Source organism: Sceloporus occidentalis, unplaced genomic scaffold (assembly GCF_023333645.1).
Source record: "Sceloporus occidentalis isolate IW3139 unplaced genomic scaffold, rSceOcc1.0.p SCAF_3, whole genome shotgun sequence".
NCBI lineage: Eukaryota > Metazoa > Chordata > Lepidosauria > Squamata > Phrynosomatidae > Sceloporus > Sceloporus occidentalis.
In genome coordinates, this window is record NW_028316983.1 from 125,933,892 (window position 1) to 125,959,115 (window position 25,224).

The window sequence follows — 25,224 nt, forward strand, 5'->3', positions numbered from 1 at the left end:
TGTCTTTGTGTGTGTGTTTGTGCATGAATGGGGCAGAGGTAAAACTCTATGCTCTAACATGGTTATCTGTTTGGATAGCTGCCCATATCAACTATGAGGGTTGATCTTAGGTCAGAAACACAAACACAGAGAAAGTTTGTGGCAACCTTGTCCAGAGGTTGTTTTCAAAAGAAATTAAACTTTAATGAACTTTGCATTAAAGTAGAGATATTTGTTTTTAACAAACCTTTTCAAGGTGGGACACTGTTTTAGAGTACTGCTGCCAAAAGGAGTGGCACCTTAGCCACTAGCTGTTGCTCTTCGTTGAGTTTCCAAGAAAAGAAGAAAAAATGAGGAACTGAGTTCCTCTGAGGCTGAGAGAGTGTGACTCATCCAAGGTCCCCCAGGGGTTTTCCATGGCTGCATGGGAATGAGAACCCTGGTTTCCTGGAGTCCTAGTCCTACACTGAAACCACTACACCACCTCCCTTGGGATGGAGGAGAGCAAGGGTGAAAGAAAGACACATTTAAAAATAACTGAATTAATACAAGTGAGGTTACTCTACTGGGGTAATAAATAATGTTTTCCAATCACTCAAACACTGTAATGAGAATGAATTATTTTGACAAGCTACTTTCCAATCTCTGTGCATCGGTGGTTTGACAAGTGGTCCCTTGCCCCATATGAGATATATCTGGTGAGATCATAATCTAAAGGAATCTTTCTAGGTTTGTTTAGGATCTCCTCCTTTGGAACAGAGGCTGGATATTATTTATGTCTGGAGTGATAATCCAGTGATGCGGTTGTAAGGGGAGCGGCCATATCTTGACAGAATTGCCATGGTCAGCAATGTGCTGGATTAATGCTCCATAACATCCAATTACATCTATGAATTCCATATGCACATATATAAACTATAACATTGTGATACTTTGTGTTGATATCTGTTTGCACTGCTCACTTGCTTTGCAATAGGAAATTGGCCCATGAGAGATCTCTCTTGTTTCTTTCTTCACTGTTGGTTCTTGAGACCATGGCTGCTGTTTAAAGATACAGTGTTTCAAATATCTTAGTGTTCTAGCATATAAAAGCTATGTGCTCCCCTTACCATCCATCGTAGAAATCACCCAACAAGGGCCTTACACACCTCATTGGAAGAGAGCAGATTATTGTAAAGCAAATGAGCAGTGCAAGCAGAAAACTACGCAAAATATCCCAATGTTATAGTTTATATGTGTGTATATGGAATTCATGACACCAAATTAGGAGGAGTAGCTAACACCCCAGAGGACAGGGTCAAAATTCAAAATGACCTGAATAAACTGGAAAGCTGGGGCAAAGCTAAGAAAATGATATTCAACCCAGAAAAATGTAAGGTACTGCACTTAGGGCAGAAAAACGAAATGCTTAGATTCAGGATGGGGGACACCTGGCTTAAGGATACTACATGTAAAAGGGATCTAGGAGTCCAAGTAGACCACAAGTTGAACATGAGTCAACAGTGTGATGAGGCAGCTAAAAAGACCAATGCAATTTTGGGCTGCATTAATAGAAGTATAGTATCATCATTTAATTTATTTTACTGTTACTTATATCCCACCTCCTCATCATATTGTTCAATGCTATTCACATGAACTTCAGTCTCTTAATTTGTGACCATCTCAGTCCTTGGATTCATCTCTCTCTTCTCTAGCTAAGCCCAGGGTACTTGGAGGACCGCCTCTACCCATACAATCCGCCCCGCACTCTCAGGTCGGGTGAAAGACATCTTTTAAGAGTTCCAGACGCTCGATATGTATCAGCTCAGAGGGCTTTCTCTATTTCAGCCCCTCAGCTCTGGAACTCCCTCCCCAATGAACTCCGTACTTCCACCTCCCTCGATGCTTTCAAGAAGAACTTGAAGACTTTTTTGTTCCGCCAGGCTTTCCCCCCGTGAGCCTTGTGGTCATTCTCTTCCCTGTGGCAATGTTTTTGTGTATTCCATTCTACACAGCCACTTGTATAGGGTGTTGTTAGTTTTTACTGTTCTTAATTATTAACTTTATATTATTTCATGCTAATGTTTCAGTTGTCTTACTCTTTGATGTACACCGCTGTGATCGCTGGAATAGCGGTATAGAAATAAAATTTTATTATTATTATTATTATTATTATTATTATTATTATTATTATCTCTTGGGGACTCTGCTGACTCAACTATTCTTTATTTAACTCTACTCTTTCTTCAACTCTTGACAGCTTTGCCCCTGTATCTGAACGCGTGTATTCTTTTACGAATAGGCCTCAAGCCCTGACTTACTCCCATTGTTAGGTTCCTCCGGTCCTGCTCTCGAGCGGCCGAACGTCTCTGGAAAAAGTCCAGGGAGTGGGCCAATTTTATTCATTATAAATTTGTCCTTCTCACGCGCCTTGTCTATGGCAAAACAGAATTATTATAAATCATTTATCTGCACCAACGAGAGGTACTCACAGATTTTGTTCTCCTGCTTCAACACTTTGCTAAAACCTTCCTCTCCCCCTGTCTCTTCATTATTTCCCCCTACCAATTTCACCAACTATTTCATCACTAAGACCACTACTATTCGAGATAGTTCTTCCTGACTTATCTTCTATCACTAATCTTCTGGCACCTTCAACTAAAAATCTCTCTGTGTTTCCTCCTGTTTCTTTGGACGAACTCTCTACACTGCTGAGCTCTTCCAAACCTGCAACCTGTTCTCTTGATCCAATTCCCTCTCACCTTCTAATCTCTATAGCCACTTCTTTCCTCCCCTCGCGTCTTTATATCTTTAATATCTTGCTCTCTCTCTCTACGGGCTTCTTCCCTTCGGACTTTAAACATGCTCTCGAAATGAAAATTCTGAAAAAATCTTCTCTTGACCCCTCTTCTTTGTCCAGCTATCATCCGATTTCTCTTCTTCCTTTTCTTTCTAAGATTTTGGAACGGGTCGTTTATTCTTGCTGTCTTGAGTTTCTCGAAGCCAACTCCATTCTAGATCCCTTTCAGTCTGGTTTCTGCCCGCAGCACTCTGTTCTCATTCTTCTTGATTTGTCTGCAGCCTTTGACACTGTGGATCACTGTCTTCTAGTTGATATACTGTCTGACCTCGGGTTCTCGGACTCTGTTCTCGATTGGTTTAAATCTTACTTGTCAGATAGATCTTTTGCAGTGATCATGGGTAGTCATACTTCATCCTCTGTCCCCTTATCTGTTGGGAGTTCCCCAGGGCTGTGTTTTGGGTCCCCTACTGTTCTCTCTTTATACATTTATCCCTACGAAAACTTTTTTTCCTGTTTAAATATTTGAAGGGATGTCATATTGAGGAGGGAGCAAGCTTCTTTTGTGCTGCTCCAGAGAACAGAACCTGGAACAATGGATGCAAGCTACAGGGAAAGAGCTTCCACCTCAAGATTATGAGGAACTTCCTGACAGTAAGGGCTGTTTGACAGTGGAACACACTTTCTCTGTGTGTAGTGAAGTCTCCTTCCTTAAAGGTCTTTAAATAGGTTGGATGGCCATCTGTTGGCGATGCTTTGTTTGAGACTTCCTGCATGGCAGGGGGCTGGACTGGATGGCCCTTGATAAGTATGCCACCTGTCATCCAAATCATTGATAAAGATGTTGAATAGCACTGGACCCCAGACAGAATCCTATGACACCCCACTGGTCACTTCTTTCCAGGATGAAATGGAACCATTTTTGAGCACCCTTTCTGTTCAGCCGGGAAACTAATTACAAATCCATCTAACAGTTGCCTTGTCTAACCCACATTTTACAAGCTTGTTTCCAAGAATGTCATGGGGAACCATTCAAACCACTATGCCATACTGGCTTCAATATATATAGTGGGCCCTTGATATATGTGGGGGATCTGATCTGATTCCCCTGCGTATACCAAAATCCACGTATGTTCAAGTCTCATTGTCCCCAATGGTGGTGCACATGCATGCGTGCCGCCATTGGTGACAAAACTCCCTCTCCTCCCCTCCTGTTTCCCTCCCTCCCTGTTTACCTGCTTGGTTGCCACTGGCAGGACTCTGGCTATTTGTCGCTGCTGCCACTGCGGGAAAGGCCAGGTGGTGGTGTTGGAGGCCAAGAGGCCTGCAGGCCGCCACCTGGCTGTTCTGTGGCAGCGGCAGCGGCAGCGACGGCGAAGAGGACGAGGCAGTGGAGGCCAAGGCTAAGCTTCGTCCTCCTTGCCGCCGCCGCCACCACCACCATCAAAGGGCCGACTGGCAGCCTGGAGGTCTCTTGGCCTCCAACACAAGTGCAGTGGCGACGAGGAGCCAGAGGTGGCGGCGCCGACCGAGCAGGTAAGCAGGGAGGGAGGGAGGGAGGGAGAGAGGAAGGAAGGGAGGGAGGGAGGGAGGGAGGGAGGGAAAGAGGAGGGGAGAAGAGGGACTTTTGTCCCCTATGGCGGCGCGCGTGCATGTGCACCACCATTGGGGACAATGAGACTTGAACATACGTGGATTTTGGTATACGCAGGGGAATCAGATCAGATCCCCCACATATATCAAGGGCCTGGGGATAATTTCCAGGTTTGCCATCTGCAGATGGCAAATCCGCATATAAGACGGGCTAACTGTATGTAACTCAACCCCATTTGCAGTTTTCCCCCCATGACAGGTAAATGGTGTGAATATCATTGAAAAGGGTGAATAAATATTCACTTAATCTATAATGTCCTTTTACCTCAGTTTTGCAGCCCATAGTTCTCCTCTAAAAAGCAAACACACACACACACACACTTCTTTGTGATTGTTACAGTGGCAGGACTTTACCTGTATTTCCATCAAATAAAAAAATATAGCATTCAGAGCAAATGGATTTGATTTCTTGTCAAATGTCAATTGGCAATAATATTTTTAGAGACGCAATAATTTCTTAGCAAGCTAGGGGTGGGAATGGGGAAGCTACAGTTGCCTACACCAATAATGTCTTTATTTATTTAGAGACTGGCACCAATCAGCCTTCTACGGCAAGGGCATTCCATAACTGGGGTGCCACAGCAGAGAAGGCTGTCTCCCATTGTCCTCCCAAAGGATATAGCCTTGACTGGTCAGACAAAGAGGAGGACCCCTCCAAGAGATCTGAAATCTCAGGCTGGTGTAGATAGGGAGAGGTGTTCCTTCAAGTACAGAGATCCTAAGCTCTTTAGGACTTTGAATGTCCTTACCAGCACCTTGAATTTGGATCAGAAGCATGTTGGTAGCCAGAGCAATTCCTTCAAGACCAATGCCTGATAGTCTGAATGGTCTGGTCAGCAGTCCAGCTGCTTGCTGCATTTTGCAGCTTCAGCTTCCAATGGCAGCTCCATGTAGAGTGCATTAAAAAGAAAAGTAAGCCTTGCAGAAAATAGTGGAAACCCTGTAACCTATCAAAGCTTATGTTGTGACAATTTGTGTATAATAGGCATCACTGAAACCTGGTGGGATGAGTCTCATAATTGGAATGTAGAAATAGAGGGGTATAACCTTTTTAAGAGAAATAGGCCAAACAGGAAAGGAGGAGGAATTGCCTTATATGTAAGGGATATTTACATCAGTGAAGAGATTCAGGACATCAATCCTGGAAGCCAGGTGGAGAGCATCTGGATAAAAATTAAAGGGCAGGGAAACAACAAGGATGTTATGGTGGGCGTCTACTACAGACTCCCAAGTCAGACTGAGGAATTGGATGATGTCTTTCTAGAACAGATAACCACACACTCAGAAAGGAGAGATGTAGTAGTGATGGGCGACTTCAACTATCCTGATATTTGCTGTAAGTCAAACTCAGCAAAATCCTCAAGGTCTAGTAAATTCCTCACTTGCCTGGAAGACTATTTCATGGTCCAAAAGGTGGAAGAGGCAACAAGGGGTTCAACTATTCTAGATCTGATCCTAACCAACAAGGATGACTTGGTTAATGGGGTGCAAGTGGTGGGATCCGTAGGTGGAAGTGACCATGTTCTCCTGGAGTTTGTTATACAATGGAAAGGAGAAGCCAGGCAGAGTCAGACACGCATTCTAGACTTTAGGAAAGCCGATTTTAGTAAACTTAAAGAAATACTGGGTGTGATCCCATGGTCAACAATAGTAAAAGAGAAGGGAGCTCAAGATGGATGGGAGTTTCTTAAAAGGGAGATTCTGAAGGCACAATTTCAAACAGTTCCAATGAGGAAGAAAAATGGGAGATGTCTCAAGAAACCAGGATGGATGACTAATGAACTTTCAACTGAGCTAAGATTAAAAAGGGACATGTATAAGAAATGGAAAAATGGGGAAATCACCAAAGAGGAATTCAAACAAATAGCAAACCTGTGTAGGGGTAAAGTCAGAAAAGCCAAAGCACAGAATGAACTCAGGCTTGCTAGAGAGGTTAAGAACAACAAAAAGGGGTTTTTTGGACATGTCCGCAGCAAAAGGAAGAAGAAGGAAACGGTAGGGCCACTGCGTGGAGAAGATGGCAAAATACTAACAGGGGACAGAGAAAAGGCAGAATTACTCAACACTTTCTTTGCCTCAGTCTTCTCAGAAAAGACAAAGGGTGCTCAACCTGACGATAATGGAGCAGAGGACAGAAAAGAGGAATTTCAGCACAGAATAAGTAAAGAGATAGTACAGGAATACCTGTTCAACCTAAACGAATATAGGTCTCCAGGACCAGATGAACTACATCCAAGGGTATTAAAAGAACTGGCAAATGTAATATCGGAGCCATTGGCAATAATCTTTGAAAACTCCTGGAGAACAGGAGAAGTCCCAGCAGACTGGAGGAGGGCAAACGTTGTCCCCATCTTCAAAAGGGGGAAGAAAGAGGATCCCAACAATTATCGTCCAGTTAGTCTGACATCAATACCAGGAAAGATTCTAGAGCAGATAATTAAACAAAAAGTCTGTGAACATCTAGAAAGCAATTCCATAATCACAGAAAGTCTACACGGGTTTCAGAGAAAGAAGTCATGCCAGACAAACCATCAAACTTTCTTTGATAAAATTACCAAATTGTTAGATGAAGGGAATGCTGTGGATATAGTATATCTTGATTTCAGTAAGGCCTTTGACAAAGTTCCCCATGACATTCTTGCAAAAAAGCTTGTAAAAAGTGGGCTAGACAATGTAACTGTTACATGGATTTGTAATTGGTTGACTGACCGAAGCCAAAGGGTGCTCAACAATGGCTCTTTTTCATCCTGGAGAGAAGTGACCAGTGGGGTCCCACAGGGCTCTGTCCTGGGCCCAGTGCTATTCAACATCTTTATCAATGACTTGGAGGACAAAATTGAGAGCATACTTATCAAATTTGCAGATGACACCAAATTACAAGGAGTAGCAAAGACCCCAGAGGACAGGATCAAGATTCAAAATGACCTGAACAGACTAGAAAACTGGGCCATAGCTAACAAAATGAAATTCAACACGGAGAAATGTAAGGTACTGCACTTAGGGCGGAAAAACGAAAAGCACAGATATACGATGGGGGACACCTGGCTGAATGAAACTACGTGTGAAAGGGATCTAGGAGTCCAAGTACACCATAAATTGAACATGAGTCAACAATGTGATGCGGCAGCAAACAAGGCCAATGCGATTTTAGGCTGCATCAATAGAAGTATAGTGTCTAGATCAAGGGAAGTCATAGTGCCACTTTATTCTGCTCTGGTCAGGCCCCACCTGGAATATTGTGTTCAGTTCTGGGCATCACAATTCAAAAAGGACATTGAGAAACTGGAGCCTGTCCAGAGGAGGGCGACTAAAATGGTGAAAGGTCTGGAAAACTTGCCTTATGAGGAACGACTCAGGGAGCTGGGGATGTTTAGCCTGGAGAAGAGAAGGTTAAGAGGTGATATGATAGCCCTGTTTAAATATTTGAAGGGATGTCATATTGAGGAGGGTGCAAGCTTGTTTTCTGCTGCTCCAGAGACTAGGACCCGAAGCAATGGATGCAAACTACAGGAAAAGGGATTCCACCTCAACATTAGGAGGAACTTCCTGACAGTAAGGGCTGTTTGACAGTGGAACAAACTCCCTCGGAGTGTAGTGGAGTCTCCTTCTTTGGAGGTCTTTAAGCAGAGGCTGGATGGCCATCTGTCGGGGATGCTTTGATTGGGATTTCCTGCATGGCAGGGGTTGGACTAGATGGCCCTTGTGGTCTCTTCCAACTCTATAATTCTATGATTCTATGAGAAGGGTTTCACCTGTCCTGGCACTCACGTACTGCTGCTAGATCAGGTTTAAACCCAAACTTTGCTGGAAGCAGGAAAAGCAATAAATGTTGTTGTGCATTTTAAAAAGCAGCACTGCACTGTAAACTCTGTCTCCACTGATCTGCCAAGTTCCTTTCTTGCTTGGCAGAAATCATATTTTACCGGGGGGGGGGGTGTATTGACAAGCCAGGAGATAGTTTTATATGCTTCATTATCCTAAAGTCAACAAAAGCCAAATATAATAGTGTTACACCTATAAAATAGAAGGACTGGAGACTCAAAGAATAGAAACCCAGTTTGAGGTATAAAAAATTCAGTCAACCTTACAGATAAAATAGGCACATATTTTGGGGGCAGGGAGCAAAGACGATGCAAAGCTGCATGAGACAGAAACGTCCACAAGAAAAATGCTCAAGCCTTCATTTTGTAAACATTTAAATCTTTTCCAGATCAATTCCTGTGAGAGGGGGGAGGCCTCTCCTGGCTCTCAAATGGCCCAGCAAGGGCCAAACATGGACTGACTGAGAGTGCCTGGGGCATCTAGGTCCAAATGTAGGGGTGGGATGCAGCTTTCCAGTGTTGCTCTGGGGAATGCAGCCCCTCACTCCCCAACAGACAACCACCTTTGTTTTCAAACAAGAGCTATCTTTCATGATGACCCTATTTCCAGGCTGATTTAAATCTCTCCCACCCGCCACAAAACAATGATGGAGAAAACACACACATGCCCACTTGCACACACAATGAGAGACAGACAGACAGACATTGAAGCTGATACAAGTTCTAACTAGAAAACACATATACAGATACATTTCTCCAAGCAAACACACATTCCAATACTCTGCACTGGATTCAAAAATGACAACAATCAAAATCAGACAAAATACAGACAAAGTGTCCTTTTTGCTCCACCTGCTCTTGTGTCTTTGCCTTTTTCCAACTCTCAGCCTCTTCCTAGTTCTTGCAGGGCAGTAGCGGAGATGCACAGTGCTTCAGAACAAGAAGACAACAATAATACAGGAAGAAAAGTTAGTGAACATGAGGAGGGTGGGAGGAGAGAATACGGAAATCTGATTGGGCATCAGGCCTTCCCACACACTTGACAGCTCTTTTGTCGACTAGACAGAATACAACCTTTTCGACTGAAGCCCAGGAAAACTTTCCCTTCCTACAGCCAGTGCCTCCCACTTTCTAATGTGACTACTGCACTTCTGAAAGGGAAGAGCCCATTTTTCCCCACAAGAAGCTAACAGGTAGAGAAAGAGGTGTGGTTTTGTCAACCAGTAGTGATATAGTGGTTCGAGCATTGGAGTACAGTTTTGGAGACCAAGATGCAAATCCCCACTCAGCCATGGAAACCCACTGGGTGACCTTGGACAAGTCACACTCTCTCTACCTCAGAGGAAGGTAAATGCAAAGCCCCCTCTGAACAAATCTTGCTAAGAAAGCCCTGTGATAAGGTTGCCATAAATCAGAAATGACAAGGCACACAGCAACAATAAGAAAGTCAGAGTCTGATATGTTGGCTGAAAGCCAGTTGTCATTATTTGTTTAAAGGTTTGGGAGGTGTTAGCATAACTACATTTTTATAAACATTTTGGAGTGTGTGGAGTTCACTCTGACCTCAAATTGACTCTGACTTAACAAAGTCCGGACAATCAAACATCTTTGTCCAGGATTTGGCCAAGCAATTAAGTTTATCACCAGAGGCTAGATTTTGCCTATAAGAACCCTTGGATTAGCCCACTCAGGTGTGCTACTTTTGTGAAGAATGAATGTGTTCCAGTTAAAACATGGCCCTGAAACCAAAGGAAATGGATGCCGCGCAAAGGAGTGCTGGAGGAGGAAGTTGGATTCTGAAGCAAGAAATCAGAAAATGCTGACATGGCCAGGTGAAGTTTGGCAAAAACAGAATGTTCCCTAAGCTGCAACGAACAGAAATGAGATGGGGAGCTAACAGGGCAATGGTGTGTTTTGAAACTATGGAAACAAGAACAATATGTTTTCCCCAAGAAGAGAGAAAAATTGGGTATAAAGAGGGGGCTTTTCAGGTTTGCCTCTGTGACTCCTGAACCATGGCAACGGGCGTCATCCAGCCTTTGTGAACACCTGATCACTGTTCAGTGGATGGTCGTGGGTAAGAGTATGTGGTGTGAATGTTTCATTGAATGAAAGAGCTCTTCATACTTAATGATTGTTATGTTTTGTCTTTTAATAAATGTTACATGAATACTGGGTAAAACCAAAGTTGGTCTCTCTGTGCCTTTTTGCTTGTCACTTGTTCTGGGATCCTTAACACTTCCCTGATCCTAAAAGAACCTCTTGCTGGCCATGACACTTTCAGAATACAGCTTGGCTCCACGCCAGACTGAACTCTGATTTTAGCTCCCTCAGCCACAACCCCCCCATTCCGGCGACCGTGTTTCATCCATCATTTCCATCCTTATTCCCGGAGAAGCCCTCGGAAGTGAGTATCACCCATAGTTCTGCCTCGCAAACTTTTCCATTTCCCCTCCTTCCATTGAGTCTGTAGTGCACACGCACGTGTGTCTATTGCTATATGTGTGGTCCCCCTTTAATAAAGATTTGAACTTTAATTGGAGAAGCCTGTCTCCGCATCATCTCTTGAGGGATTATTTGGTCCTTTGCTATACACTAAGGGACACGGTCTCTCGAGGGCATTGTTACCCTCCTCCCTCGGCAATTTGAGCTAACTAGAAATTCCCCTAATTAGAAGCTCCCTAACAGAGGTGGGGAGATCAGCACCATCTTTCCCCTGTTCTCTATAACCACTACCTGGGAAGCAGACAGTGGGTCCCAAATCATCTGTCACCACAAGGATTTTCTAGATGAGTTATTTAGTGTGCAGTCAAGCTGCTTCAGCCACAGAACTATATGAGGATTTCAGATATTGTTGTTTTCCATTTCTAATCCTCTTGTGTTTTCCCATCATGACTCCTATCTTTTTTCCTTTTTGCCTACAATATGGTAAGACATTGCTGAACTATGAGTTTTGATTGGTTCCACTAGGATCAGTCTATCTTCTCATCCTATTTTATTTGTGAAATTAAAGTCATATACCTCATAAGGTTTGTATGAGATTCTTTTTTTAATCCATTGTTGTGTGTCTTCAAGTCATCTCCAATTTATGGAGATCTTAAGGTGAACTTCTCATGGGGTTTTCTTGGCAAGATTTGTTCAGAGGAGATTGACTTGGCCAAGGTCCCCCAGTGGGTTTCCATGGCTAAGCAGGAATTTGAACTCTGTTCCCCAGTCTTAGTCCAATGTTCAAACCACTAAACTATGCCAGCTGTAAAAACTGCAGACAAGAATAATACTTGAATCAGTAAATCCTCCATTTTTAATTTTTGCCCTTTACACACACACACCAGTATGTTTCAGATGCCCCTTTTTGCTGCTTCACCGGGTTCTGTTCATTAAAGCTATTATATAGGGTGAGAAGGTAGAATGCATACAGATTAACATCTTACACTACACTTTATATCACACAAATAAGCTACTAAAAAGTCATTTAGTAATAATAGATTCAACAAACTTTTGCTCAACAACTTTAAGCAATTATAACTGTCATATAAAGAATGCTGACAAATAACTTTATAACAGTTATATCAAAGATGAAGGGGGGGAAATGGATGTATAGCTTTAAAGGACTAGACAAAGTTAATATAGTTAGGAATTGGGATATATAGACAGCATTTTTTGTGAAGGGTTTATAGATGAAAAAATATACTAGACAATCTGAAAGGAGTGTGAGTAAATTGAATGAGGGTAAAGGATATAAGTAAAGGGTCTTTATATTAAATTTTTGTTCAAAATATTGTTTGGAGGATAGGGGATCCAAGAGTACAATATTTAACAGTCCCAACTAAGATATAGTGAACTTAATCTTCTTAGGTTAATATATAGGATAATTATGAAAAGTTAGTAACTTAAAAATTATTAGTGGAAAACTTCATATATACTGCTTAGGAAGTCCAACGGTTGTAGGTTTATGTAACAGTTTGTGATAGGTTTGCTTTGTTGTTATATCTCTCTTTTACATATGTTGAATATAAAATTTAAACAAAATAATAAAAGAAAAAATAAAATAAAATAAAAATACAAATTAGTAATAAAATTAATAGTATTATACCTTTGTGGAATTATGAATAGTAGATGATGAAAAGAAGACAGTAAAAAGAATGAAGATATTAATAACAATTTTATGTGGGTTTTTTAAATTACTGGTTTAATTAATATTAAATGGTTTGATATGAATAAAATCTAGTTAAGGTAGTAAAGAATGGAGAATTAATGTGATTTACTATATATTGTATGTGGAATATTATGTAAAAGATTTTTTAAAATACTGTTGTATGTAGGTTATAATACTAATAAAAAAAATTAAAAAGAGATAAGCACAATGCCTGCATACACTGATACTACAATGGCTGGAAGCCTTTGGTGACTTAATGTGATATAACATATAAGGCACTTTTGGGAGTGGCACACATTAAATAAAAGAGAGGAAAGCACCCCTATTGACTCCCAAGCAGCTCAAGAGCATGCATATCAGCATTCTCCAGAGACAGCTTTCTACGGACATCTCCCTGCAGCCATTTTACCCAACTACTGTGCCACCACTTACGTCAGGTAATGACTGATAATATAAAAATATGGTTACAAAAGCTAGAAAAGAAATATGAAAAAACCTTGCCAAATTTGTAACAGAAGCAAAGATGTGTTTGCGATCTATAAAGTATATTATTCTAATCCAGGGGTAGGCAACCTTTTTGAGCTAGGGGCCGGGTTGCTGTCCCTCAGACAACTGGGGGGGCCGAAGCCAAAAAATAAATAATTAAATAAGTTTTTTTTAAAAAAATTAAATAAATAAATAAACTGGGACAAATGTAGGACAAAATTTTCAAATGGAGGACAAGTTTTAAAAAAATGGAGGCCACGCAAAAAAAATTGCTGATTTTTTAAAAAATGTTAATATAAATGCATGTTTCAGAGGCTTCTATAGACAATTGCCCCCCTTGCCCCCACTTGCCCCCCCTTGCCCACCTCCTCCTGATAGGCCAAAGGCCCCACGCCCCTCACGCGAGAGGCCAAAGGCTCCGGCGGCAATCGGCAGCAGGACCGGGCTGGGGCCGGTTCCAAGGCCTTGCCGGGCCGCATCCGGCCCGCAGGCCGCAGGTTGCCTACCCCTGTTCTAATCAAATTTTGAGTTGGTTTATTTTATATATATATATATATATATATATATATATATATATATATATGACATCAATTCATTAAAAGAAGAAACCAAAAGGAAGCAAAAGATAGATTTTATCTACTTCCACTTGCTATTTGCTATTTGGCAATGTAGACCTTAAGCACTTAAAACGAGTAAAAAAAGGCAGCAAAGAGCACTAGAAGGCCAATCAACTTTAACCAAAGCGGCACCATGGGATTGGATTCGTCAGTGGGCCTAGTTTTCAAGGGCTTCAAGATCCTGTCATGCTGGGTCAGGATTGCTTTTCTGGCTTCATCCCATTTCCCTGGTCCTTGCAGACGGTACTGATATGGTGTGCATGGTCCAAACATAACTTCCCAGGCCAGCTTGGGGTCTGTGAGAAATAGAGACCAAACGTTGGGCTTCACCCCAAGCAGAGAAGCCACTTCATCCATGTACTCAATATAGTCAACTTGGATGGTGTGGCGTTGACTTTTCACGTACCTGGGGAGAAAGTAATGTTAAGTTTTACTTGCTATTTGAGTAAAATTGAAAAAAACATACTTTAAGGTCATTAGAGGATTGGAAAAACATCTTCTTGCTCCCGCCTAATTTAATTAATCTTATAAAATTTAATATCAGAGCTAAAAATAGATTACAGTGTAATAAGATTCATTTATTTTTAATAGCTTTGGGCCTAGGACAAAACTTACACCAATGATATTCATCATTTTGTCAATCCAAACCCAATTTTTATCCCGGCCTTTACAATAAGTCCTATTTTAATATTGTATACATTGGCTTCTCTTTCTTTCTTTGCACTCTCACCCCAAGGAAAAAGGGGGGGCACTACTTATTTAACGTCACTAAAAAAAGATAAAAAGTTAATTGGGCAGGATTTTTTCTTGATATATTCATGCTGGCTCTTACTAATCACTGAATTGTCATCAAGATACTTGCAAACAGACTTCTTTATAACCTGCTTTAATTTCTTTCCTGTATTGATGTCAGGGTGTCTGGTCTGTAGTTCTGCAGAGCTTATTTATTTATTTGTACAATTAATTAAAAGAAAAATAGCATTTACCAGTCTGACGGATCTTGAAGAGAGAGTAATGAATAAGGCTCTAATGTTTAAAGCCTAGACAGACTCATATAGAGGCACAGGTAATTCTCAAAATTGTCTCAAATTGTCCTTAAAATCCACAGTTTATTAAAGGAAAATATTATTAATCCCCAATTTATTAACTTTAAAAGTCGAAACTAGCACTTGAATTTAGGTGCAGAAATGCATCAGTCTGTAATATGACTACAATAGGAAAACACAGTAATACTGGAAGGTGGGGATACATATTTTAACAATTCAGATTACGCTTTCCTCATACCTTCTAGCCATTTCTGCTTTCTTCATTGTAATTTCAGACATCATCTCACTTACTGATGGTAGCGTAGCATCTCCTTTAAAAAAAGAGGACACCGTGAAGAGATAATGTTTTGCAGTACCAAAATCAAGCCATATGAAAAATTAATAGAAAGGACTTTCTCAAAAAGTCTTTGTGCTATCATTTATGATTCTATGAATAATCCTCCTTCAGCAAAATCTCCCTTATCACTGCTAGGTTGGGGGAGGCATCACTGAGCTGTCTTCTGCGCATAACTGAAATTAAGCTGTCTCATGCGAGCTATTATTTCTAGGCATCTGTAGGAAAAGAGGAATTAAAATAAATACTCTAATTCAATAGGTGCTCTGGGTTATCACATACTATTCCATCTCCAACAAGCACAACTGATGAGCCAATCAAAAAATGTCTAGTGCAAGGAAAGAAATACCTGCCATCCCTAGAACTATGAATGAATGAATGAATGAATCTTTATTTGTATACCGCTATTCCTTTGATCACAGCGGTTTACAACAATAGTAAAACATACAAAAGTTACACAGTCAAATAAAAATCTCCCCAAATTAAAACAGTACAGTACAAACAATATAAAAAATCCATCATTCATTTTCAATTAAAACCAGTTAAAAACCAGTAACACGATTGCAGCCAATACAATACAATACACAAGGGAGAGGAATGGCGTTAGAAAACGTGGGGGAAAGCTTGGTGAAAGAGGTAAGTCTTTAGATTTTTCCTAAAAGACTCCAGGGAGGGGGCTGAGCGGAGCTCGTCAGGCAGAGAGTTCCACATCTGCAGGGCTGAAATAGAGAAAGCCCTATGTGCAGACACCACATACCTCACATTAGGAACTCTCAAAAGTTGTTTCCCGCCCGACCTGAGAGTGCGGGGTGGATTATATGGGGAGAGGCGGTCCTCCAAGTACTCTGGGCCCAAGCCATTTAGGGCTTTATAGGTAAAAACCAACACCTTGTATTGAGCCCGGAAGCAAATTGGCAGCCAATGTAGATCTTTCAGTATAGGTCTTATATGGCTGGCCCTGGAGCTACCAGTGACCAGCCTTGCTGCTATATTCTGAACCAACTGTAGCTTCCGAGTTTGGTACAAGGGTTGCCCCATGTAGAGCGCATTACAGAAGTCGAGTCGAGAGTTTACCAGTGCATGTACCACTGTTTCAAGGTCCCCCCGGCCCAGGTAGGGTCGCAGCTGGCGTATCAGCCAAAGCTGATAGCAGGCACCTCTAACTGTCACATCCACCTGGGAAGTCAAGTGAAGCGACGAGTCCAGAAGCAACCCCAGACTGTGGACAGTGTCCTTCACGGGGAGCGTGACCCCGTTCAGGACAGGTGGACAGATTTCCATCCCTGGACCGGGGGAGCCTATCACAAGTACTTCCGTTTTCTCTGGATTCAGGCCGAGTCTATTTTCCCTCAGTTTATTATCATGGCTTATGATGTTTACTCTAGGAAACATACTATTAATACATCACTAATAGCACCCAGAAGTAAAATAAAGGCTCTCACCCTTAAACACACGTGTTGCCCAACGAGCTTGCAATTCAGCAATGGGCATGATGGCACCCAATGGTTGGACAAGACCAATGATAGCCAATGTAGGTTTTTCCAAATGAGGAGGGAAGACATATTTATATAGGGAGATATCATTCTCAATGACTTTCACACAGTTCCCAAGGAAGGGAAAAGAGAAATAGTATCCCGTCGCAAAGACAACAAAATCTATATTCTCTTCCTTAGAGCCATCTTCAAAAATGGCAGCGGTTTCAGTAAATTCAGTGACATTTGGTTTTATGAGCACTCTTCCTGAAATGATGCAGTTTGGCAACTCATCATTGACAGTTGTATTCTGACTGAAAAACCTGAAAAATGTAAAAATATTAAAAAACAATTCAGTGGAACTAGCAGGAGAATTTGTTTCTTGGCCTTAGGTATTAACTTTACAATGTGACTGTGATAGCTATTTTGCTAATAGGAAGACTTTAGGGTTAGCTAGAGGAGGGTCACATTCACCATAGCACACTATAGGAAATGCATAAAGCTGGAATAGAATCATAGAGTTGGAAGAGACCACAAGGGCCATCCAGTCCAACCCCGGCCATGCAGGAAATCACAATCAAAGCATCCCCGACAGATGGACATCCAGCCTCTGTTTGAAGACCTCTAAGGAAAGAGACTCCACCACTCTCCGAGGGAGTGTGTTCCACTGTCTCACAGCTCTTACTGTCAGGAAGTTCCTCCTAATGTTGAGCTGGAATCTCTTTTCCTATAGCTTGCCCCATCTTAAATGTGACCCCCCCCCCTTCAAACACTCAAACAGGGCTATCATATCACCCCTTGATCGTCTCTTCTCCAGGTTAAACATACCCAGTTCCCTAAGTCCTTCCTCATAAGGCATGGTTTACAGACCCTTCACCATTTTGGACACGCTCCAATTTGTCAACATCCTTTTTGAATTGTGGTGCTCAGAACAAATTATAAGAAGAATACTGCTGCATGTGGCTCTCTCTGTACTAAGACAGCAGAACTGGAAGAACATCACTGAGTCAAGTAAATACTCCAGTAATCTACCGAAGATCATTGCAGGTACTATAGTTCTAAATCTGTTAGGCCTTTCTAAACAAAATGCCCCATTCCATCTTGCATGTTACACTCTAATTAAACCTAACAATCACTCACTGGGGGGGGGGGGGGCTTCAGGGGGTACAAACCATACCAGGTGACACCCCAGAGGAGGGGTGACACCCAATTCGGCCCCCTCCCCCTTTTATTGGTGCAGGGGAACCAATACATGCCCTTCCTGGCTGTTCTATCACCAGGCTTTCACTCTGAGGAGAAGGGAGCCCAACGACAAAGCAACAGGAGAGAGAAACACATGCCTTCCTAGGTAACACCATCGGATGACACCCTAACTAATGCTGACACTGCAATCAGGACTGTCATTTCCCATCACCTCTGTAGTGATAAGGACAAATCCCATTTGTCCTACTTTTAAATAAACATTTAAAAGTTTACAAAATGGCACAAGGAAGAGGTATAGACAATTCCGGTCTCTTTGGAGGTATGCTGTTTAAATGATGCCTGCATCCTAAGAATCCGGAAGCTGCACCAAAGCTGCACTCCAATGCTTAGGAATGGAGTGTGGCTTTGGCACGACCTCCGGACTCTTAGGACCCATGCATCATTTAAACAGCATACCTCCAAAGAGACCCGAAGCAGCTTTATTTTGGCAGTCTCTAACAGGCCAAGGAGTTGGATATTTTGGCAAACGCTCTGCCAAGCAGAAAAACATAACTGAAGCACTCCAAAAAAAATCAATATCCCCAGGTGGCTTACAAATGCACATCTGTAGTGTTAAAACATAAAAATAAAATGATGTTGGAATGCTGCAATTAATACTACAGAAGTAGCATATAAATTCAACCTAGTGAAGTCACTTTATTAACTTCAACTCTCAAAATAGAGCCAGCTAGGTTGGGGAAGCATCACTGAGCTGTCTTCTGTGCATAACTGATATTAAGTTTGTTAGGAAATGACATGGATGTGGCTACTAGGTGGAGCTGTTGTGCAAGTTATTCACAGCTCTAATGGCAGTTATATGTGTCAGCATTTAAACATTGCATCACTGGAATGTTGATGCAACTGTCAACTGTCATTCTCACCTGTCCTTCAGAGAGAGTGAGAGTGTCAGTTATGACAGTTGGTGTTAGAATAACTGCCTCTCTATTTTTGTTGTTATGGTTGTTTGGTTGGCAAAGTAACTTATTTATTAATGTAACTTATTTATTAAAGCCCTCGTGTAGAGTGAAGGCTTGAAGTGCTCTTGTCATTATTTCTCAAGCCGGGAGCTCAAGGCCGTTTGCAGTGATGAAGGAATATTTTTCTTCTTGGCCTGAATACCTTTGCAGACATCTCTTCAGATCCCTTCTCCCTGGCGTCCTGTCGACGTGGTTCAACTTTTTCAGGTGGTCATGGTGGACACAGCGCATGTTCTACGCCCCAACAAAGTTGTCTCATGGGAGCTATTATTTCTAATAGCCAGAGTTTGTGTGCTGGACTGGAACTCTAGGGGACCAGACTCAACCTACTCAACCAAGAAGCCCACTGGATAACCTTGGGCAAGTCACATCCTCAGAGGAAGACAGTGACAAACCTTGCGCCATTTGATTCTGGTACTCGTGCCTCTGTTTGCCCCTCTGTCCTTCTGCTTCCTCCTCCTCTTCTTCCTCCCTCTTCTGTCACCCCAATCTTGCCTCCATTTGCCCCCTCCATTCTTCTGCTTCCTCCTCCCTCTTCTGTCACCCCAATCTTGCCTCAGTTTGCACCCTCTGTCCTTCTGCTTCCTCCTCCTATTTATGTGTTACTTGAAGATAGTAAACAACAAAATACCTGTATGCACCAACAGTGATTTAGTGGAGCCATTGGGGTTTAGCAAAGTCCTGGGGCCTTTTGAATAACAGGAACTAGGACATTATCTCCACTTCTTCCCATGACTTCACCGGTCCTTTTGAGTTTAACCAAAACCACACGTGAGCAGGAGGGAAAATGGAGTTTCTCAGCAACTCTGGGTGAATCCACACTGCAGAATTAAAGCACTTTGAAACCACTTTCATTGCCATGACTTTATCCTACAGAATCCTGGGATTTGGCAATAATAATAATAAGTAAAACTTTAATTTATATCCCGCTTTTTGTTACCACAATCAAAGCGGCATACAACCTTAAAAAAATACAATATATACAATTCTCCCCCCCCCCCTTAAAAAGGGATTAAACAATTCTATGCATTAAAATTACAAATGATAAAATCTAAAAACAGAACGATAATATAATAATGGTGAGTTGAGTCTTCGCTTATATATGCCTGTGGGGGGAGTGTTACATGGCCGGGTTCTATTCCGGGAAGGCCTGTCGGAAGAGATCCATCTTGACAGCTTTCTTGATTGGCAAGGTATTGAGCCTGGTCTGTCAGAAAGTTGTGGTGCCTCACCAATCTACAAATCTAGAATTTTGTAGGATGGAGTCATGGCAATTAAAGTGGCTTCAAAATGATTTAATTCTGCAGTGTGCATACTCCAATGGCATTGTTAAGAGCTATTCTTGATGTAATGCAAAAAGTATGTTGCAATAGCATGGCCTTGAATAGAGAAGACATATTAATTTTACAAAAGCTTTGGCTATGGAAGAGGTGAAAATTACTAGATTTTTGTTTTTAACCTACAGAGGCGTCACACACATTACTGGAGTCTCCTTAGGATGCTGCCACAGAAAAGGGACTGGAATTAAGTGACCCTCCAGGTGATGATGAACTGCAAATTACTCCTATCACCCTTGCCAGTAGTAACAATGGTGAGGAATGCTGTAAGTTGTAAGTTAACAACACCTGGAAGGTTGCATGATCCCTACCCATGCTACAGGGACAGTTATTATATAATAATACAGGAACAGTTATGAGTGAAAACCTCTACTTTCATTCTTTTTCTTGGACACCAGTGTTGAACTGGGAGTGTGATAGAAAGGCCCAAGGCCAGCCTAGACCATCTTCCAAGCATTTAACTACCTGTTGCATACTAAAACATATAACTGATTGCTAATGGGGACAATGGGGGTAGTAGGGAATAATAGGGAGAAGAAGAGCAGAAATAAATAAATAATAAGACAGAGAAGTAATTGAAGCATCTCCACCTGCTCCAAATAGTCTTCCTCCCAAATCAGCCTTCCTGGAGGGGAGGGCCATTAGGGCCCAATAGACAGAGTGTGGTTCTGTATGAAGCTACATATATTGTTATTATAGTATATATTATACACTACCATAATTTGAATACATAAGAGAATATAAAACTACATGTAGCATATGATATCTTGAAACTGGAGCCTCCTAAGAATATAAACAACAAATAATAATAAATATATAAACAGGGGTTTGCCTGTCTTTCTGTCCCAGACAGCCCTAGGTCCCATAGGTCCCATGTGTCTGAAGGCATATGATTCTGCCATCTATGGCAGCTGAGCAGGTTTGTGACTGCTCAGAATTTTGATAGGGGACCGGCTGGGAGCATATGTATGCCATTCTGTGGTAGAAGAAATACTAGGTATAAATGTACTGAATAAATAATGAAAATAAAGCAACATAGCATATTGCAATGGTGTCCACTCTGAGCGTTGGGCTCTTGAGACAAGGAACAGGAAACAAAATCTAACCAATTGACAAAATACCTGTGATTAGGTTTCAAGCCATAATGAGAATGGTTGAATCTGGCATTCAGTTTCTTCTCCACCCAATTATTTTGTATGGAGGTGCTAAAGAATTGTTTCAGTAAGGTATAATATCGAGAAGAAAGCACCACGTCTGCAGGGTAGCCATCATTACCAACACGATTGATAACCCACGCTCCTCGTCGAGTGCTGAGGAAGACCTGGGCATAATATAGAAAGGCTTGTTTCAGGTAATAAATCTACTCAATATTTGTTGTTGCTAATATTCATTGTTCCATCACCTGCAACTATTCCAGAAACTGCCGAATTTGAATCTGATCGCCTGCCAGATAAATCAAATGTTTGTAAAGGTAAGGAAAGTTGAACTTGGTCATTATTGTATTTGGAAAGATGGGCAAAATTTGTACATCATGATGAAATTCTTTGAGTCTATTGATGAAAGTGTTTTTCATTCAATGTTTAATTCAAAGACTGGGATGACAGAATTGGGGGCATACTTATCAAATTTGCAGATGACACCAAATTAGGAGGAGTAGCTAATACCCCAAAGGACAGGATCAAAATTCAAAATGACCTGAATAGGCTAGAAAGCTGGGCCAAAGCTAACAAAATGAAATTCAATACGGAAAAATGTAAGGTACTACACATAGGACGGAAAAACAAAATGTATACATATAGGATGGGGGACACCTGTGTGAAAAGGATCTAAGAGTCCAAGTAGACCACTAGCTGAGCATGAGTCAACAATGCGATGCGGCAGCCAAAAAGGCCAATGCGATTTTATGCTGCATCAATAGAGGTATAGTGTCTAGATCAAAGGAAGTAATAGTGCATTCTATTCTGCTTTTGGTCAGGCCCCACCTGGAATATTGTGTCCAGTTCTGGGTGCCACAATTCAAAAATGACATTGAGAGGACAACTAAAATGGTGAAGGGTCTGGAAACCATGTCCTATGAGGAGCGACTTAGGGAGCTGGGGATGTTTAGCCTGGATAAAAGAAGGTTAAGAGGTGGTACGATAGCCCTGTTTAAATGCTTGAAGGGATGTCATATTGAGGAGGGAGCGAGCTTGTTTTCTACTGCTCCAGAGAACAGGACCCGGAACAATGGATGCAAACTGCCAGAAAGAGATTCCACCTCAACATTAGGAGGAACTTCCTAACAGTAAGGGCTGTTCGACAGTGGAAGAAACTCCTTCCTCGGAGTGTAGTGGAATCTCCCTCCTTGGAGGTCTTTAAACAGAGGCTGGATGGGTATGCTTTGAGTGAGACTTCCTGCATTGCAAGGTGTTGGACTGGATGGGCCTTGTGGTCTCTTCCAACTGTATGATTCTATCATTCTAAGGGAGAACACTGGTTCTGGAATACTGAACTGAATTAATCTGCTTTTTGTTCAACATTTGATGCGGCAGATTTAACTATAAGACCATTGATTAAAAACTTACTAATGCAACTCAAATGGTCCTGATTAGAAAGCATCCAGAGGTAGCCGTGTTGGTCATTTCACTGTGGTGGTTTTTTGACTGATCCTGACTAGATCCTGACTAGAAAACCACAATTATGCCTTCTGTTAAAATGGATGTTAAATGGTCTTTGGCTCACTTTAGTTGTGCCAAAGTAAACTCACTTTAGTTGTACCAAACCCCAGCCCAGCATTGTGTTCTAGGCACCCGTGGGATCCTTTGAAACAGTGCAGTTGGTGGGAGGGGATGCAGAAGAAAGGGAGCTCTCTGCTCAGGTTTTTTCCGGGTTCAAAAACACTCACAGAATCACTCCTTTGACAATTGGAAGGAAATGTACAAAATGGTGACAATGCTTTCATAGTGATCGTACCCTTAAAAACAGTTACTGACTGCTTGGACAGTTTCCTTTTGGTTTTCCTCCCACCACCATTCTGTCCCAAAGATCCTGATACATTCTGGGGCTGTCAGACCAAGAAAAGTTGTCTGAACCAAACCTGTTTTGCTTTGCGGCTTATCTCCACAGCTAGATCCCCACCAGAGTTCCCGATGCCAATCACAATTACTCTTTTTCCTGTAAATTCGTCAGGACTTTTGTAATCACGACTGTGAAAGTAGCCACCTTTGAACTTTGTGATCCCTGTAAGGAAACCAGGAAATTGTTTAAGTTAATGTCATAAGGATCGGTATGGCAGGGCAGATCAATCACTGGAAGCTTTCTGCATATCCATTAAGTAGTGGAATACAAACTGCACCTTGGATTGCTCTCAGCAAAACGTTTATTCTCTTTCCCTACGCTCAACCCCACTACTATTCTTTGTGTTAATGAAGTGTTCCTTTCTGATACAAAATTCATTTCTGTTTGAAGAATATTCCGTTTTTCTTTGCTTTTAAACATTTTATTTCACTTACTTCAGCTCTTTCTATACTAGTTTAACCCCTATGAGTTATTTGTTTGGCCCAGTGCATGGGAAAGGCCCAAGGAAGGGGCTGGTTTAGGGAGAGCAGCTACAGTGGCCAGGGAAAAAGATTAGGCCCTTTTCACCTGCAGTAGTATTTTCAACTATGTGTTTAGGGGGGAATAAAAAGGTAAGTTCTTTGCCACATAATTTTTACATGGCATATCTTTCTATTTTGTTTTTATTTTGAGTTTTAAGGCTGCACTCAAATGTTGCAGTAATACTGAGCAGCTCATGCAGAAGGGTCCTGCTACAATGGCACCTCGCTGTATGCACTAAACATTTGGGACAGGGCCTATACATCAGATTTAACATACAATTTCTTGCAATGTTGCTAAATATAAATATTGAGATTTAAAGTGCTATTTTGTTTACAAAACTGAATTATAGTTGGCTCCATAGAATCTAGAAAGACGTACACTAGGGATCTGGTATCACGACTTTTCTTGTCTGTTCCATAAAGACCAGAAAATCATTTGTTTGAGGTTTTAGTGAGAAACATTTTAATAAGAAAAGAAATCCATAGGTCTTTCATAACTGGTATATTTTAAATCAAAGGGGAAAACAAAAGTATATCTCCCATTTCAAAATCATCCAACTGAGGCACTTGAACTTCCAAATGTGTTAAATATCTGCTTAGCACCTAAGAAATGAACTTATCTACATCTTAGAGTGGAAGACATCAAACATTAATTGCTTCCAGTATAGAATGATGTTATACACCAACCATGTCAGACATATGAACATTCTCTGAAATGGTTAATGGATTTTTGGGAGCACATTTGGGGATCTGGCTTAATTGGTGAATTTGACCACAAGGATGGAAACATTTCTAGGGAAAGTTAATACAACACTCTGGCAAAAGAACTGTCAAGACTCCCCTTTACTTTGGCAATAAAGAGAAATGGGGGGTAGGGGAAAAGGACAAAGGTGCTCACCTACATTAGTTCAGGAAATTAGTTTTTCCTTCAAGCTTCGAAAATTTGCTTTATTTCAGCTTTATGTCTTAGCAATTAATCTTGCGTCACATACAAACATAACTTGCAACCATTTATTAGAATGAAAGAGCTGTCAGGTACACAGTGGGCCCCTGTTATCTGCAGGCTTGCCATCCATAGATTTAAGCATCCACAGACAGCAAGCCCCCGTTGTCCCCAGTGGAGGTGCATGCACATGGCTGTGCCCGCATTAGAAACAACGGGACTTCAGGTAAGCCCCCATTGTTTGGGGACAATGGGAGCTTACCTGAAGTCCCACTGTCCCTAATGGAGGTGTGGCCATGTGCACACACCACCATTCACGACAACAAGACTTAAGGTCTTGAAGTTTTTTATATCTGTGAGGGGGTCCAGAATGGATCCCTCATGGATACCAAGCTCCCACTGTACTAGAATTCCAAGCTTCCTCTATGTATGCACTAAAAAAGGTATGGTGTGAGGTCATTCATTAGGCCCCTTGATAAGTAAATTGGTTGTTAATCAAAGGATATTTGGGACTTATTAGTGACCTTGATATGGTAGGCTAAAGTTGTCTTTGTTTTTCTGTTTACTTTTACTCCTCTTCTGTTCATCATTAGACTACAGAGAGAAGATAGATCACGGAGTACTAATCATGGAGTACTCAGAACAACTGTGCATTTCTGTGTAACAACATGCATATTTGTTAGTTTAATCAATTAGGAAAAGAGCTAGTGGTCCCCAAACTGTGCTCCTTAAGGGGTTTTTGGACTTCAGCTCCCAGAATTCCTGACTTCTGGACAACATGGCTAAGGCTTCTGGGAGCTAAAG

At 41.6% G+C, this 25,224-nt stretch overlaps 2 protein-coding genes across 4 annotated transcripts in view; both read right to left on the reverse strand.

Annotated features, from left to right (window-relative positions):
- The window catches only part of LOC149316722 (flavin-containing monooxygenase 5-like), a 39,130-nt gene extending 26,200 nt beyond the window's left edge, over positions 1 to 12,930 (reverse strand). For 2 of the 3 annotated variants that reach the window (XM_089516111.1, XM_089516114.1), the window contains exon 1: positions 9,085 to 9,210. The gene's annotated coding sequence lies outside the window, so the exon portion shown is untranslated. Of the gene's footprint in view, positions 1 to 9,084; positions 9,211 to 12,325 lie in introns of those variants that run through there. The other variant, XM_089516113.1, reaches the window with a different exon arrangement.
- A 554-nt stretch (positions 12,931 to 13,484) lies between these two features.
- LOC149316723 (flavin-containing monooxygenase 5-like) overlaps positions 13,485 to 25,224 on the reverse strand; it is a 29,889-nt gene continuing 18,149 nt past the window's right edge. The window contains exons 5-9 of the mRNA XM_089516115.1: positions 22,976 to 23,118; positions 21,021 to 21,220; positions 16,314 to 16,666; positions 14,776 to 14,848; positions 13,485 to 13,897 (exon numbers count right to left, since the gene is read on the reverse strand). Of these exons, the coding sequence (XP_089372241.1) occupies positions 13,558 to 13,897; positions 14,776 to 14,848; positions 16,314 to 16,666; positions 21,021 to 21,220; positions 22,976 to 23,118 (1,109 nt within the window). The 3' untranslated portion in view covers positions 13,485 to 13,557. The remainder of the gene's footprint in view (positions 13,898 to 14,775; positions 14,849 to 16,313; positions 16,667 to 21,020; positions 21,221 to 22,975; positions 23,119 to 25,224) is intronic.